The sequence below is a fragment of the Maniola jurtina genome, chromosome 16 (genome assembly GCF_905333055.1).
Source record: "Maniola jurtina chromosome 16, ilManJurt1.1, whole genome shotgun sequence".
Lineage (NCBI taxonomy): Eukaryota > Metazoa > Arthropoda > Insecta > Lepidoptera > Nymphalidae > Maniola > Maniola jurtina.
This window is the reverse complement of record NC_060044.1, coordinates 14016173-14033434: the sequence shown is the minus strand read 5'-3', so window position 1 is coordinate 14033434 and position 17262 is coordinate 14016173. Positions and strand designations below refer to the sequence as shown.

At 56.3% G+C, this 17262-nt stretch overlaps 1 protein-coding gene across 1 annotated transcript; it reads right to left on the bottom strand.

Annotated features, from left to right (window-relative positions):
* Positions 1-25: 25 nt before the first annotated feature.
* LOC123873028 (potassium voltage-gated channel protein eag) lies at positions 26-15972 on the bottom strand. The gene is made up of 11 exons (XM_045917682.1): positions 15734-15972; positions 15463-15579; positions 15053-15153; positions 13632-13752; positions 6894-7006; positions 3934-4065; positions 3747-3856; positions 2849-3668; positions 1403-1602; positions 490-1329; positions 26-407 (listed from the first exon to the last, which is right to left on the bottom strand). Exons 3-11 carry the CDS (start codon positions 15129-15131, stop codon positions 60-62), a joined length of 2763 nt encoding a protein of 920 aa, XP_045773638.1. The 5' UTR covers positions 15132-15153; positions 15463-15579; positions 15734-15972; the 3' UTR covers positions 26-59.
* Between the last annotated feature and the right edge of the window lie 1290 nt (positions 15973-17262).

The window sequence follows — 17262 nt, the reverse complement described above, 5'->3', positions numbered from 1 at the left end:
TTCACACAATAAACACATTATATATGCAAAATTTCCGAACGTTTTCTGAGTCAGTGAATTCAAGAAATGGAGTGGTGAATAAAATAAGGATCACAAATACCGCGATCGATACAAAATGAAGTTTTTGAACATCGCGATGAAACCTTTTGCTGCAGTCGTTGCACCTCGTTGCGCACGTCGCGCCGCAGCTCCGCCAGCGCGGCGTCGTGCGGCGACGGCGCGGGCGCGGCGGGCGGCGCGGGGGCGGGCGCGGGCGCGGGGGCGGGCGCGGCGGCGGGCGGCGCGGGCGCGGGCTGTGCGGGGGCGGGCGGGATGCTCGCCTTGCGGTCGTCTACTTCCTCGTCGATGGGCTCGCGCCGCGGGGCCGCGCCCAGGACGCTGCCCGCGCGCCCGCGCCCGAACGCAGTCTGTAAATCACGCGAAGGCAAGGGTCGTTATGTATTCAATCGTAAAGCAGACTGCAGAGAAGCGAGGATCGTTGTCGGTCACCTTGAGCGCCGAGGCGGCGACGCGCGTGTCGGGCGCGGCACCGCGCGCACTGAGCGAGCGCGCGAAGGCGGCGCGCGGCGCGTCGGCCGCGTCCAGCGAGCCGCCCGCCAGCAGCCGGCCCCACTTGCCGCGCGCCGCGCCCGCACCGCCGCGCGCGTCTTCGTCGCCGCGCTCGGCGTCGAGCGGCGTGGGCGCGGCGGGCGGCGCGGCGGGCGGCGCGGCGGGCGGCGCGGCGCGCGGCGGCGCGGCGGCCACGCTGCGCTCGCGGCGGAAGCGCGAGAAGATCTTGCGCACGAGGTGGTCCTGCGCCTGCTCCAGCTGCGGCTCGCGCTTGCGGCGCTCCATGAGCTCGCGCTCGCGGCGCACGTCGGCCACCTTGCGGAAGATGAGGCGGTGGCGCAGGTTGTAGGTGAGCGTGAGGTTGCGCGCGAAGCTGTTGGCGAAGGCCTGGTAGAAGTCCAGCACCTCGAGCAGGCGGTCGCGCTTGATGGTGTGCAGGTCGCAGTAGGTGAGCGCGCGCACGTTGGCGGCCGACTGCCCCACGGCGCTGTCCTTCCAGAACGAGTCTCCGAACACGTCGCCCTTGCCCAGGATGGCCACCACCTCGTCGTCCTGGATGACCTCGAGGCTGCCGGTGACGATGAAGCACAGCGAGTCGATGGACTCGCCCGTGTGGTACAGCAGGTCGCCGGGCGCCGAGTGCGACATGTGGAAGTGCATGGCCAGCGCGCGCAGGCAGCCGTCGGACGCCAGGCGGAAGGCGGGGTGCTCGTTGAACACCTTGCGGTTGAGGTGCACGCAGATGTCGGCCTTCATGTCCTTGGGGCAGTAGTTGAGCACCTGCGGGCGGGAGAGCGCGCGTGAGAGCGGGCGGGCGGGGCGGTGCGGGGCGCGCGGGGAGGCAGGTACGCACCTTGTCCGTGTCCAGCCCCTTGGTCATGGCCCACGTGGACACCACGTAGTCCATGACGCGCTCGCTCAGCGCCTTGGGCACCTCGTGCAGCTTCATGAACTCGCGCACGTTGTTGAGCATGTCGTGGTACTTGGCCGTGGCCGACGTCATCTGCTGGATGATGGTGGTCACGTGGCCGAAGATGGTCGCGTACAGCAGCGCTGCCAACATCACAACGCTGAACCGTTACAGCCTGCGCACTGCGCACACTCGGTGTCACCGGACGCCGCGCCGCGCCGCCGACTCACGGCGGGGCGCGGCGCGCGTCACGCCGCCGACTCACGGCGGGACGCGGCGCGCGTCACGCCGCGGGGCTGCTCACCGCGACGCTTCGTGGGCCTGCACGGGGGAGGGGGGCGGGCGAGCAAACCATAAACTAAACCGTACCACTGAACGGAAGCCACGGGAAAGCTACTCGATGCTAAAAACGTACCGAAAAAGATAATAACAATAATATAAGGCTCAAAAACTCAATCTCAAAATTATTTAAAAAAAATCGTCGATTTCCTACAGAAGAACAACTACAACTAACAATGTATATGGCAAAATATATAGACGACTTTACGTTCGAACAAGCTCTCCCAGTCATCTTAGGCAAAGACAACAAAGATGTTCAGTTCCCCGACGAAGATCTGGATTTACGAATAGACATTTTACAGCTACGGCGCCAAAACTGTTCAATAATCTTCCTTTGGAGATATCCAAACTGCTTTTATATGCCCAGCGTAAATCCGTAAAGAGAAAACTAAAAGAAACTAAAGAAATTTTTGCTAGAATCCGTTTTTGAAAGTTTTAAATGCCTTTATGACAAGATCTGTTGAAATTACTTAATGTTGAAATTACTTAAACACTTTCTCCTATCTTTATATATATTTTGAAATATTATTATATATTAGCACTTGTAAAAGTTTAATTAAATAAAAACATTTTGAATTTTGAATTATATATTTAACACTCATGTTTAACTAAAATTTAAAAAAAAATATGTTAATATAAGGCTTAAAACCTTTTTTCACTCTCGATTTTCATCTTTTTTTTTAAAGCTTATAATAAATTAATCTATTTTTTTGTCAGCCCTAGCACAGACTACGGTCTACTTGGGCTGCAAAGTTTCAAGCACCAGTCTCAGTTTTTGTCTAGTGCTTTGGTCTACAACAATTGGTGTAAATGTTCTTTTTTAATTTAATTAAGTCTTAGTTAAATAAAATAAAATAAAACAAAAAATAAATGTATCGGAAACAGAAATGAATAGGATCAAGAAACGTCGCAGTCGTAGTTGCGCAACTCAAACAAACGTGCGGGAGGCGAGAGGACGGGAGAGGACGGGAGAGGAGGGCGCGGCGCCCGCCGCAGCGCGCTGCGCGGGGGTCGCGCCGTGCTCCGGCTAATAAGAGAAGAGGTCCCCACCTGCCACGATCATCATGCAGATGGTGAAGATCTTCTCGTTATCGGTCTCGGCGGCCACGTTGCCGAAGCCCACGGAGGTCATGCACGTCATGGTGAAGTACAGCGCCGTGACGTACATGGTTTTGCGCGACGGGCCGTTGACCAGCTCGGGCCCGTCCGACTCGTTGGACCACACGTAGGCGTAGGGGCTTTGCGTGACGTTGGCCAGCTTCCACAGCCACGAGTACTGCAGGCCCGAGTCGGCGTCGGAGCGGCCGATGCTGTACCACACGCACGCCAGCCAGTGCGCCACCAGCATGTAGAAGCACAGCAGCAGGATGAGCATGGCGGCGCCGTACTCCAGGTAGCGGTCCAGCTTGCGCACCACGCGCCCGAGGCGCAGCAGGCGCACCACCTTCAGCGCCGAGAACAGGCTGCCGATGCCGTCCTCGTCGTGGTCGAAGGCGTTGAACACGTCGTAGGGCAGGCACGACAGCAGGTCGATGAGGAACCACGACTTGAAGTAGTTGCGGCGGATGACCTTGGGGTCGCTCACCACCTCGCCGCCCGCGCCCACGAACGTGGTGTGGAAGTTGAGCACGATGTCGATGAAGAACACCACGTCCACGATGGAGTCGATGACCAGCAGCGACACGTCCTCGCTGGTCTTGTTCTTGAAGGCCACGTTGTACGGCACCATGATGGCCGTGTAGAACGTGAGGCACAGGATGATCCAGTCCCAGATGGCCTTGAAGGCGCAGTAGTGCAGCAGGATGTGCGGCGGCGTCTTGGGCGCCTCCTGGCGGTACTGCGGCAGCACGTCGCCCGACAGCGACATCACCTGCGAACACGCACGCTGCTCACTGCACTACGGACTACGCGGAACTACGCTAGTGCTACGCTACTCTACTGTACTGACGTGCGCCAGCTGGCTCGTGCGCGCCGGCTCCTTGAGCGCCGGCAGCGCCGACACCAGCACGGAGCGCGAGCGCGTCACGCTGCGCGCCAGCTTCGCGAACTTGGACAGACCTGCGCACACACACCGATCAGCGTCCCGCCCGAGCGAGCCCCGACCCCCCCCCCCGCGCGATAGAGTAGGTACTCGCCTCCCTTGGGGTCGTCGGCGTCGATGGGCTGCTTGAGCGCCGTGATGTCGCGGAACGTGAGCAGGAACAGCACCACCAGCTCGCGCTCGTTGCGGATGGGCGCCACGTGCACCAGCAGCCACAGCGGCGTGCCTGCGCACACACAACGTCAATACTGGCACACATAGCACTGCAGCACCGATGCTATCGATTCGAGTTCAATCCTCGATCGTCACGGGCCGAGTACCTATTTACAGCGAGACAGACACGGTCGACGTACATTTCAATAAAGTAGGTACCCGTGTGTCAAAATAATTCATTGGTAAGTAATGATATCGCTTTTGTGAGCGATTTGTCAATTGAGTATTTTCCAGTTGTTTCAGAGCGTCGGATGTTAGCGCTTCGTGTCGCCGGAGACGGAACATGACGAAATGTGCCTCGCAGCTGCGTCAGTGCAGAGCTCAACTAATCGCTGCGCAACAAACAAAACCAACATCTACGTACATGATATTATTTATCACTAGCCGATGCCCGCGACTTCGCCCGCGTGGATTTAGGTTTGAAATCCCGTGGGAACTCTTTGATTTTCCGGGATAAAAAGTAGCCTATGTGCTAATCCAGGATATTATCTATCTCCATTCCAAATTTCAGCCAAATCCGTCAAGTAGTTTTTGCGTGAAGGAGTAACAAACATACACACACACACACACATACAAACTTTCGCCTTTATAATATTAAGTGTGATAATATTATTAGGTAAGATTATTATTTAGTGGTGGAGATTGGGTCCTAAGAAATTTTCAGGATCAGACCTAATTACGAGAGAGATTTTATTGAAATCTTTCAATGAAAGCCATAGTTAAGTTCACCACACTCGTGAAGACAGTGAGAAGACTAAAAAGGACTAATTCTTTTGAGTTAGTGCATAGTGAAAGTGTACCCACCTAGTGTAAATGATGAAAGAACACGTGAACGAAGAGAGACTACGATGCGTCAATGGACAATTTCTTAGTATCAGGGGGCACGGCAGTGCCCCCGCCAAGACGAGCCAAACGGCGGCCGGGGCGCTACGTACCTTTTTCTCGAAGTGTTTCGCCGTATTTTTGAACCGTCATAACTTCGGTCTGGATGACGCTAGAAAGCTGAAATTTTCAGTATAAGGTGTCCTCAGCAAATTTACCAAATATACCAAGTATTAAAAATCTAGCTTTTATGGTTACAGATTTATTGATACCTAAAATACGCCGATTTCGTCCCTCACTGATGATCATCAAAACCTCTACTCAAAACCTCTAAGGTACTTCCCGAAGTCCTAGAAGACTGAAATTTGGTATGTAGACTAGAAATTGAATACAAACTACAGGAAAATTAAGAAATTGGAAATTTCCCCCCTCTACGCCTCTTATGGGTGAAGCAAATCTGTAAATTCTGTCGCTAGAATGCTGATATTTTCAGGATAAGATGTCCTTGGCAGATTTATTAAACGCATTGAGTATCAATTGTCTAGCTTTTATAGTTTCAGATTTATTGACAGGCAAAACTTCTAGTCTGTAATTCTAGGGTACTTCCCGAAGTCCTAGAAGACTGAAATTTGGTATGTAGACTAGAAATTGCATACAAACTACAGAAAAATTAAGAAATTCAAAATTTTCGCCCTCCACTCCCACGTATGGGGGAAGCAAATTATTTGTAAAGTCTATCGCTAGAATGCTGATATTTTCAGGATAATATGTCCTTGGCAGACTTATCAAACGTACCAAGTATCAATTGTCTACCTGTTATGGTTTCAGATTTATTGCCATTCAAAACCCTTCTAGTCAAAAATTCTAAAGTACTTCCCTAAGTCCTAGAAGACTGAAATTTGGTACGTAGGCTAGGGATTTCATTCAAATAACAGGGAAATAAACTTTTCCCAGTCTGTACATTAAAAAATTGTGTTTCCTGAAGTCCTAAAAGACTGAAATTTGATATATCTGCTTTAAAATTGAGTTGCAAGATTCCACCCAAATAAACATAGTTACATACATTGCAAGTGGAATAAAAGCTTTTAAAAAAGAGGTAACGATAGAGAGCGGGCCATGAAAATGATGTAGGTACCTACAAAAAATAGATCCAAAAAAAAATCTAGGGCACCTGCCAAAAAGAAATGAAATCCCACCAAAAACATTTCATGTAAAAAGGTTGCCAAGACTCACAAGTTCATAATGCTTTCACTGTTAAAAAGTAATGAGATCTCTAGTAGAGCCAAGCCCCTAGCTGAGCTTAGATTTGCGCTGCCCATGGGACCTATCCCAAGTCCAAAGTAATATAGCTCTTAAATGCTCTTGACTCTATCACATTAATAACAATAAATAACAAATAACTCTACTTACAAGCTCTGATTTTACAAACCCTAAATCTTGGTTAAAAAAGTACGGCTTGGCCGTTTAATGTTCGTGAAACTATTACATGACATAACATAATATATGAAGGCCATAAGGAATAGTTTGTTCGACAATTACTTATTTGTATTATACTTCATGATTGTCGCACAAGCTATTCCGGGCTTAAATGTCATATCAGATTAAAATTCCACGAACATTAAACGGCCAAGCCGTCCTTTTTTAACCAAGATTTAGGGTTCGTAAAATCAGAGCTTGTAAGTAGAGTTATTTGTTATTTATTGTTATTAATGTGATAGAGTCAAGAGCATTTAAGAGCTATATACTTTGGACTTGGGATAGGTCCCATGGGCAGCGCAAATCTAAGCTCAGCTAGGGGCTTGGCTCTACTAGAGATCTCATAACTTTTTAACAGTGAAAGCATTATGAACTTGTGAGTCTTGGCAACCTTTTTACATGAAATGTTTTTGGTGGGACAATATTATAGTAAATCCCGTTCGCGCGGCATTCTGCGAGCCGAGCTAAGTAAGGCGGGTTGTGTGTGTGTGTGTGTGTATGTATGTGTGTGTGTGTGTGTGTGTGTGTGTGTGATGGACGTACGGTTCTTCTTGTAGAGCAGGATCTCGAACTGGTCGGCGAGGTGGTGGTCGAGCGCGCGGTCCACGCGCTCCACCGCCTCCTTCTCCGTCAGCTCGCCGTACATCCACGTGCACCTGCACAGACACGCTCACCGTCAGCCGACACAGTGATGTGCTAGCTAGTCGTGGCGTGGGACCGACGCGGTCAACCACCCGCATTTGTTCACCACCCATGGTCGAATGAAAATTATGACGATTCAAAAAATTTGGAAACATCCGTTTAAGTTGGTAAATGCCTCATTTAAAGCCACTAAAAGTCTTACATTCTAGATATAGACATAAAAAATGATAGATTAGATACTTCAAATTCTGCGAGACAACAGAAAGATCCGCTGGAGTAGGTGGTGCGCGTGTGAGGAGAGGAAGCAACGTCTCGTTGCAGTACACGATGGGGTAGTCCACGATCTGCGCGTTGGCCAGCAGGAAGCTGCTGTCTGCTGTGGGCAGAGGGAGGCGGGAGACACGCACCGGCACGACTTCTGCATGACGTCGGCGCGGTTGTAGCCGCTCATCTTGCAGAACGTCTCGTTGCAGTACACGATGGGGTAGTCCACGATCAGCGCGTCCGCCGGCAGGAAGCTGCTGTCTGCTGTGGGCAGAGGGAGGCGGGAGACACGCACCGGCACGACTTCTGCATGACGTCGGCGCGGTTGTAGCCGCTCATCTTGCAGAACGTCTCGTTGCAGTACACGATGGGGTAGTCCACGATCTGCGCGTTGGCCAGCAGGAAGCTGCTGTCTGCTGTGGGCAGAGGGAGGCGGGAGACACGCACCGGCACGACTTCTGCATGACGTCGGCGCGGTTGTAGCCGCTCATCTTGCAGAACGTCTCGTTGCAGTACACGATGGGGTAGTCCACGATCAGCGCGTCCGCCGGCAGGAAGCTGCTGTCTGCTGTGGGCAGAGGGAGGCGGGAGACACGCACCGGCACGACTTCTGCATGACGTCGGCGCGGTTGTAGCCGCTCATCTTGCAGAACGTCTCGTTGCAGTACACGATGGGGTAGTCCACGATCAGCGCGTCCGCCGGCAGGAAGCTGCTGTCTGCTGTGGGCAGAGGGAGGCGGGAGACACGCACCGGCACGACTTCTGCATGACGTCGGCGCGGTTGTAGCCGCTCATCTTGCAGAACGTCTCGTTGCAGTACACGATGGGGTAGTCCACGATCAGCGCGTCCGCCGGCAGGAAGCTGCTGTCTGCTGTGGGCAGAGGGAGGCGGGAGACACGCACCGGCACGACTTCTGCATGACGTCGGCGCGGTTGTAGCCGCTCATCTTGCAGAACGTCTCGTTGCAGTACACGATGGGGTAGTCCACGATCAGCGCGTCCGCCGGCAGGAAGCTGCTGTCTGCTGTGGGCAGAGGGAGGCGGGAGACACGCACCGGCACGACTTCTGCATGACGTCGGCGCGGTTGTAGCCGCTCATCTTGCAGAACGTCTCGTTGCAGTACACGATGGGGTAGTCCACGATCAGCGCGTCCGCCGGCAGGAAGCTGCTGTCTGCTGTGGGCAGAGGGAGGCGGGAGACACGCACCGGCACGACTTCTGCATGACGTCGGCGCGGTTGTAGCCGCTCATCTTGCAGAACGTCTCGTTGCAGTACACGATGGGGTAGTCCACGATCAGCGCGTCCGCCGGCAGGAAGCTGCTGTCTGCTGTGGGCAGAGGGAGGCGGGAGACACGCACCGGCACGACTTCTGCATGACGTCGGCGCGGTTGTAGCCGCTCATCTTGCAGAACGTCTCGTTGCAGTACACGATGGGGTAGTCCACGATCTGCGCGTCCGCCGGCAGGAAGCTGCTGTCTGCTGTGGGCAGAGGGAGGCGGGAGACACGCACCGGCACGACTTCTGCATGACGTCGGCGCGGTTGTAGCCGCTCATCTTGCAGAACGTCTCGTTGCAGTACACGATGGGGTAGTCCACGATCAGCGCGTCCGCCGGCAGGAAGCTGCTGTCTGCTGTGGGCAGAGGGAGGCGGGAGACACGCACCGGCACGACTTCTGCATGACGTCGGCGCGGTTGTAGCCGCTCATCTTGCAGAACGTCTCGTTGCAGTACACGATGGGGTAGTCCACGATCAGCGCGTCCGCCGGCAGGAAGCTGCTGTCTGCTGTGGGCAGAGGGAGGCGGGAGACACGCACCGGCACGACTTCTGCATGACGTCGGCGCGGTTGTAGCCGCTCATCTTGCAGAACGTCTCGTTGCAGTACACGATGGGGTAGTCCACGATCAGCGCGTCCGCCGGCAGGAAGCTGCTGTCTGCTGTGGGCAGAGGGAGGCGGGAGACACGCACCGGCACGACTTCTGCATGACGTCGGCGCGGTTGTAGCCGCTCATCTTGCAGAACGTCTCGTTGCAGTACACGATGGGGTAGTCCACGATCAGCGCGTCCGCCGGCAGGAAGCTGCTGTCTGCTGTGGGCAGAGGGAGGCGGGAGACACGCACCGGCACGACTTCTGCATGACGTCGGCGCGGTTGTAGCCGCTCATCTTGCAGAACGTCTCGTTGCAGTACACGATGGGGTAGTCCACGATCAGCGCGTCCGCCGGCAGGAAGCTGCTGTCTGCTGTGGGCAGAGGGAGGCGGGAGACACGCACCGGCACGACTTCTGCATGACGTCGGCGCGGTTGTAGCCGCTCATCTTGCAGAACGTCTCGTTGCAGTACACGATGGGGTAGTCCACGATCTGCGCGTCCGCCGGCAGGAAGCTGCTGTCTGCTGTGGGCAGAGGGAGGCGGGAGACACGCACCGGCACGACTTCTGCATGACGTCGGCGCGGTTGTAGCCGCTCATCTTGCAGAACGTCTCGTTGCAGTACACGATGGGGTAGTCCACGATCAGCGCGTCCGCCGGCAGGAAGCTGCTGTCTGCTGTGGGCAGAGGGAGGCGGGAGACACGCACCGGCACGACTTCTGCATGACGTCGGCGCGGTTGTAGCCGCTCATCTTGCAGAACGTCTCGTTGCAGTACACGATGGGGTAGTCCACGATCAGCGCGTCCGCCGGCAGGAAGCTGCTGTCTGCTGTGGGCAGAGGGAGGCGGGAGACACGCACCGGCACGACTTCTGCATGACGTCGGCGCGGTTGTAGCCGCTCATCTTGCAGAACGTCTCGTTGCAGTACACGATGGGGTAGTCCACGATCAGCGCGTCCGCCGGCAGGAAGCTGCTGTCTGCTGTGGGCAGAGGGAGGCGGGAGACACGCACCGGCACGACTTCTGCATGACGTCGGCGCGGTTGTAGCCGCTCATCTTGCAGAACGTCTCGTTGCAGTACACGATGGGGTAGTCCACGATCAGCGCGTCCGCCGGCAGGAAGCTGCTGTCTGCTGTGGGCAGAGGGAGGCGGGAGACACGCACCGGCACGACTTCTGCATGACGTCGGCGCGGTTGTAGCCGCTCATCTTGCAGAACGTCTCGTTGCAGTACACGATGGGGTAGTCCACGATCAGCGCGTCCGCCGGCAGGAAGCTGCTGTCTGCTGTGGGCAGAGGGAGGCGGGAGACACGCACCGGCACGACTTCTGCATGACGTCGGCGCGGTTGTAGCCGCTCATCTTGCAGAACGTCTCGTTGCAGTACACGATGGGGTAGTCCACGATCAGCGCGTCCGCCGGCAGGAAGCTGCTGTCTGCTGTGGGCAGAGGGAGGCGGGAGACACGCACCGGCACGACTTCTGCATGACGTCGGCGCGGTTGTAGCCGCTCATCTTGCAGAACGTCTCGTTGCAGTACACGATGGGGTAGTCCACGATCAGCGCGTCCGCCGGCAGGAAGCTGCTGTCTGCTGTGGGCAGAGGGAGGCGGGAGACACGCACCGGCACGACTTCTGCATGACGTCGGCGCGGTTGTAGCCGCTCATCTTGCAGAACGTCTCGTTGCAGTACACGATGGGGTAGTCCACGATCAGCGCGTCCGCCGGCAGGAAGCTGCTGTCTGCTGTGGGCAGAGGGAGGCGGGAGACACGCACCGGCACGACTTCTGCATGACGTCGGCGCGGTTGTAGCCGCTCATCTTGCAGAACGTCTCGTTGCAGTACACGATGGGGTAGTCCACGATCAGCGCGTCCGCCGGCAGGAAGCTGCTGTCTGCTGTGGGCAGAGGGAGGCGGGAGACACGCACCGGCACGACTTCTGCATGACGTCGGCGCGGTTGTAGCCGCTCATCTTGCAGAACGTCTCGTTGCAGTACACGATGGGGTAGTCCACGATCAGCGCGTCCGCCGGCAGGAAGCTGCTGTCTGCTGTGGGCAGAGGGAGGCGGGAGACACGCACCGGCACGACTTCTGCATGACGTCGGCGCGGTTGTAGCCGCTCATCTTGCAGAACGTCTCGTTGCAGTACACGATGGGGTAGTCCACGATCTGCGCGTTGGCCAGCAGGAAGCTGCTGTCTGCTGTGGGCAGAGGGAGGCGGGAGACACGCACCGGCACGACTTCTGCATGACGTCGGCGCGGTTGTAGCCGCTCATCTTGCAGAACGTCTCGTTGCAGTACACGATGGGGTAGTCCACGATCAGCGCGTCCGCCGGCAGGAAGCTGCTGTCTGCTGTGGGCAGAGGGAGGCGGGAGACACGCACCGGCACGACTTCTGCATGACGTCGGCGCGGTTGTAGCCGCTCATCTTGCAGAACGTCTCGTTGCAGTACACGATGGGGTAGTCCACGATCAGCGCGTCCGCCGGCAGGAAGCTGCTGTCTGCTGTGGGCAGAGGGAGGCGGGAGACACGCACCGGCACGACTTCTGCATGACGTCGGCGCGGTTGTAGCCGCTCATCTTGCAGAACGTCTCGTTGCAGTACACGATGGGGTAGTCCACGATCAGCGCGTCCGCCGGCAGGAAGCTGCTGTCTGCTGTGGGCAGAGGGAGGCGGGAGACACGCACCGGCACGACTTCTGCATGACGTCGGCGCGGTTGTAGCCGCTCATCTTGCAGAACGTCTCGTTGCAGTACACGATGGGGTAGTCCACGATCTGCGCGTCCGCCGGCAGGAAGCTGCTGTCTGCTGTGGGCAGAGGGAGGCGGGAGACACGCACCGGCACGACTTCTGCATGACGTCGGCGCGGTTGTAGCCGCTCATCTTGCAGAACGTCTCGTTGCAGTACACGATGGGGTAGTCCACGATCAGCGCGTCCGCCGGCAGGAAGCTGCTGTCTGCTGTGGGCAGAGGGAGGCGGGAGACACGCACCGGCACGACTTCTGCATGACGTCGGCGCGGTTGTAGCCGCTCATCTTGCAGAACGTCTCGTTGCAGTACACGATGGGGTAGTCCACGATCTGCGCGTTGGCCAGCAGGAAGCTGCTGTCTGCTGTGGGCAGAGGGAGGCGGGAGACACGCACCGGCACGACTTCTGCATGACGTCGGCGCGGTTGTAGCCGCTCATCTTGCAGAACGTCTCGTTGCAGTACACGATGGGGTAGTCCACGATCAGCGCGTCCGCCGGCAGGAAGCTGCTGTCTGCTGTGGGCAGAGGGAGGCGGGAGACACGCACCGGCACGACTTCTGCATGACGTCGGCGCGGTTGTAGCCGCTCATCTTGCAGAACGTCTCGTTGCAGTACACGATGGGGTAGTCCACGATCAGCGCGTCCGCCGGCAGGAAGCTGCTGTCTGCTGTGGGCAGAGGGAGGCGGGAGACACGCACCGGCACGACTTCTGCATGACGTCGGCGCGGTTGTAGCCGCTCATCTTGCAGAACGTCTCGTTGCAGTACACGATGGGGTAGTCCACGATCAGCGCGTCCGCCGGCAGGAAGCTGCTGTCTGCTGTGGGCAGAGGGAGGCGGGAGACACGCACCGGCACGACTTCTGCATGACGTCGGCGCGGTTGTAGCCGCTCATCTTGCAGAACGTCTCGTTGCAGTACACGATGGGGTAGTCCACGATCTGCGCGTTGGCCGGCAGGAAGCTGCTGTCTGCTGTGGGCAGAGGGAGGCGGGAGACACGCACCGGCACGACTTCTGCATGACGTCGGCGCGGTTGTAGCCGCTCATCTTGCAGAACGTCTCGTTGCAGTACACGATGGGGTAGTCCACGATCTGCGCGTCCGCCGGCAGGAAGCTGCTGTCTGCTGTGGGCAGAGGGAGGCGGGAGACACGCACCGGCACGACTTCTGCATGACGTCGGCGCGGTTGTAGCCGCTCATCTTGCAGAACGTCTCGTTGCAGTACACGATGGGGTAGTCCACGATCTGCGCGTCCGCCGGCAGGAAGCTGCTGTCTGCTGTGGGCAGAGGGAGGCGGGAGACACGCACCGGCACGACTTCTGCATGACGTCGGCGCGGTTGTAGCCGCTCATCTTGCAGAACGTCTCGTTGCAGTACACGATGGGGTAGTCCACGATCTGCGCGTCCGCCGGCAGGAAGCTGCTGTCTGCTGTGGGCAGAGGGAGGCGGGAGACACGCACCGGCACGACTTCTGCATGACGTCGGCGCGGTTGTAGCCGCTCATCTTGCAGAACGTCTCGTTGCAGTACACGATGGGGTAGTCCACGATCTGCGCGTCCGCCGGCAGGAAGCTGCTGTCTGCTGTGGGCAGAGGGAGGCGGGAGACACGCACCGGCACGACTTCTGCATGACGTCGGCGCGGTTGTAGCCGCTCATCTTGCAGAACGTCTCGTTGCAGTACACGATGGGGTAGTCCACGATCTGCGCGTCCGCCGGCAGGAAGCTGCTGTCTGCTGTGGGCAGAGGGAGGCGGGAGACACGCACCGGCACGACTTCTGCATGACGTCGGCGCGGTTGTAGCCGCTCATCTTGCAGAACGTCTCGTTGCAGTACACGATGGGGTAGTCCACGATCTGCGCGTTGGCCAGCAGGAAGCTGCTGTCTGCTGTGGGCAGAAGACCGCCCTCACGTTAGCGTGACACGCCGCCTGTCGCGGCTGAACGACGATGCATGATGCTACATGATGGATGCATGCGTGGAGGTGAAGGGCGGAGGCGCGGCATCGCTGGCCTGCTGAGCGGCACTCCTACCTTGCTAACCGATTTATCCAATTTATATAGAAACTAGAGGATCCCCGCGACTTCGCCCGAGTGGATTTAGATTATTAAAGATCCCGTGGGAACTGTTTGATTTTCCGGTATGAAATACTTATGTCATTTACAGGGACGCAAGTTACCTCGGTATCAAATTTCATACAAATCGATTAAGCGGATGGGTTTTTAGGAATCCCGTGGGAACTCTTTGATTTTCCGGGATAAAAAGTAGCCTATGTCCGTCCCCGGGATATAAGCTAACCCTGTTCCAAATTTCGGCAGAATCGCTTAAACTGTTGGGCCGTAAAAAGGTAGCAGACAGACAGACACACTCGCATTTATAATATTAAAAGTATGGATTATAATCTAAAACGAGGCCGTCGGAGCTTAATCGTCCGTTCTGCAGAGCTGTTCCGTATGTCAGTGGTTGTCGTGCGCGGTGCGATATTGCGCTATCGTGAGGTCGTCTCGATGTCGCGCGCGTCGCGACCGACCGTCGCGTCGTCGGGCGCTCGGCGGCCGCTGAGGTACGGAACACCTGCTGCCGGCGAAGGGCCGCGCGTCCACGCGTGCCGCGAGTGATGCATGGTAGATGTAAGTGATCGCTGTGACCTACGCTCGTACCTCAGCTCAAACTCGAGCCTTATTCGCTTAGCTTCAAACCAATGACCTGTAATCTGTTGCACCGACTGCGAGAAGACTTTCAATGGCATGGCTTTGCGGTAAAGGCGAATGTTATAATATGTAATATGTTTACGTAAGCTTCGTCGCCGAGGTACGCGCGACGCGAGGCGAGAGAGTATGTGTACTCTAATCTACTAAATTTAGAAAAATTATAAATTCAAGCATTTTGTCTAGAAAGCGATACACGCTTGTATTATTATTTGTAGGTATGCTTAGTTACACAACTGAACGTGTTTGTGAGATCAGCGAATTGCGTCTGTCTGTAGTTGTCGCGTCTGTCTCCCGCGCGGTGCACGCATATCGGCAAGCGGCAGATGACCGTGGAGCATACAGTACGCCGGGATGCGGCGGAGAGTGGCGACAGCCTCGTGCAAGCCGGGATCAGTGCAGTCAATGGGCATGATGAGCTGGATGGCGATGTGCATGCGAGGGTGTGTGCGGGGTGAGCGGGGTGAGCGGGACACCGACGCTGGCTGGAGGAGCGGCGGATGATGTTCTCGAGGAAGGTGTTCTGCGGGGCCACCAGCCCCCGGCGCCCGCCCGGCATCGCGCGCGCTCAGCGCCGCCTCCTGCAACACACGTCACCGTCACCGCCACCACCACCACCACCACCGTCCGGCCGCGTCGTCGTCGGGAGCTGCTCAGAGGCGCCTATGCACCAAGCTAAATATTGAGTTTCAACGGCATTACGCGGCCGAAGTGTGGGGTATCGTCTAGGGACGCATCTAAATTGCAGCTTATTGACTGTTGTTACATAAGTAGGTAATTGTTTAGTTTGAAACTTACATAGATATAATATCATGATAACATAGGTATACCATAGACTTCTGTGACAAAATAGTTAGGCTGGCCTGCAACCGGCGCGCTGTCCCACTCACCTGGGTGTGCGCGGGCTCGCGTCAGGCGCGCGCGCCCGCGAGGCACGCCTCGCCGCGCGCCCGCATCCGCGCCGCCTCACGGGGGACTCGGCCCGGCTGCACCCGCCACGACTTCGGCTTTATTAACATTGACAGAAGGTAAGTGCGGAACATTCACTCGATGAACTGGTTTGGGAATAGACTACCATAGATAGAATACCAATCCCAGTGAAAGTTAGTTATAAGTGCCTATTCATAAAGACTAAGGATCTACTCGTAGGCAGGTACCTACTTTGTTTTATTTACTCGGTTATAAAGTCGGTCGTATCGCGTCGGTAGGGTCGTCCTGCAGCGGGAGAGGATCGATACCGGACGAGCCGCGGCCGCCGGCCGAGACCGCGGGCCGCCGCCGCCGCTCCGTGCGACTCCGCAGTGACGTAAGCGACTTGCGCTCCCGCGGGAGCGGCGCGGGGCGAGTGGGTCGGGCTCGGCAGCGCCGCGTTGGCGCGAGGGTGGCGCGTCGCGGCAGAGGTCGCGCTGGCACTGCCGCCGCGGCGCCGCCTCGCGCCTGCGCGCCGCGCGCCACGTCACGCTCCTCACACGCGGCGGGCAGCGTCGAATGCCCTACTTTACATCCGATATGATCATAGGGAGCAGGTACGCACCACTCGCTTCGATATCGGACGGAGTGATGCGACGCTCGCCCGTGCCCCGGTGTACGTTTGTATTCTCCCTCGTGCTGAGATCGCTCGAGGCGAGTCGTAGGCGGCCGTTAGTATTGCATTGCGTCACTAATGTATAAGACGATGTACTTAGCAGCTACCGACTGATTTCAACGATTGTCGTAACTAAGAAGGCTAAGTTTTTAATCATCAGAAAACATAAAAGTACCAGCATAATAACAAATAAGTCACATAATATATACCTCCACCTACCCGTAATAGGTAAACCAAGTCTTGGGTCGCTTGGGGTTTGGTTGGCAAAGGCGCCTTTCTTGAGCTTGTAAGGTGAAAAATTAAAATTTAGTCACCCCCATGTCACCCCTGTAGCGGTTGCCACCTTCACAAGATGTCGCTTCTAAACTCAATCAATCAACAACGCTCGAAATGCGAACCCCAGCCTGATAACTTACGACCTACGGCCTAGATGGCAGCACGGGTAGCTTAATTGGAAACTCAAGTAGAACACGCAACTTTCAATCGCAGTGACAGAGCGTTTACCAAATTGCACTATATATAGAAGTTTCGACGTACAACCGTCGGCCCAGCTGGCGCTACCGAGCACAACACTAGCTCGGTGGGAATTCCCATTTGGTACGGTCGAGCACACAGCCGCAGCTCCCGTACACCCCCGACAAGTCAGTCACCGCAACCTTGTGCACTGCAGCCGAGCTCGCGTCCACCGCGCAGTGCGACAGCCGTCAGCTGGACGTCAGCCTACACCGGCAGACAACAAAGCTGATAATCCTTTAAACGGTTGAATAGATTTTCATCACACACGGCTAAGATTAATCTCGATTAAACGAGCCTTTCGAATAAAAGAAATCACATTGAAATCGATCCATCCGTTCGGGAGCTACGATGCCAAAAACAGACACAAGATACACACAAACTTGCAATTCCCCTCCTTTTGGGGCGAGCGTTAACGATAGTTGTGATGTCCAGCTGTGCAGAGTTAGGCGGATACTTAGCAAGTAGTGAGTACCGACACCGCTCTGGACTCTGGAGTGCGATGGCAGGGAGCTACGCAACCCGTCTTGTTAGCGGGAGGTCCCGGCAGGGATTTGGAATTTCACAATCTCTAAACTGCTGGTCTGGTCTG

Coding starts and splice junctions, on each gene's coding strand:
- LOC123873028 (XM_045917682.1), bottom strand. CDS start 15,131: ATGCCGGGCGGGCGCCGGGGGCTGGTGGCCCCGCAGAACACCTTCCTC. Junction 7,007..13,631: donor GTCATGCAGAAGTCGTGCCG/GTGCGTGTCTCC, acceptor GTGTCTGTGCAG/GTGCACGTGGATGTACGGCG. Junction 408..489: donor TCGCCGCCTCGGCGCTCAAG/GTGACCGACAAC, acceptor CGTGATTTACAG/ACTGCGTTCGGGCGCGGGCG.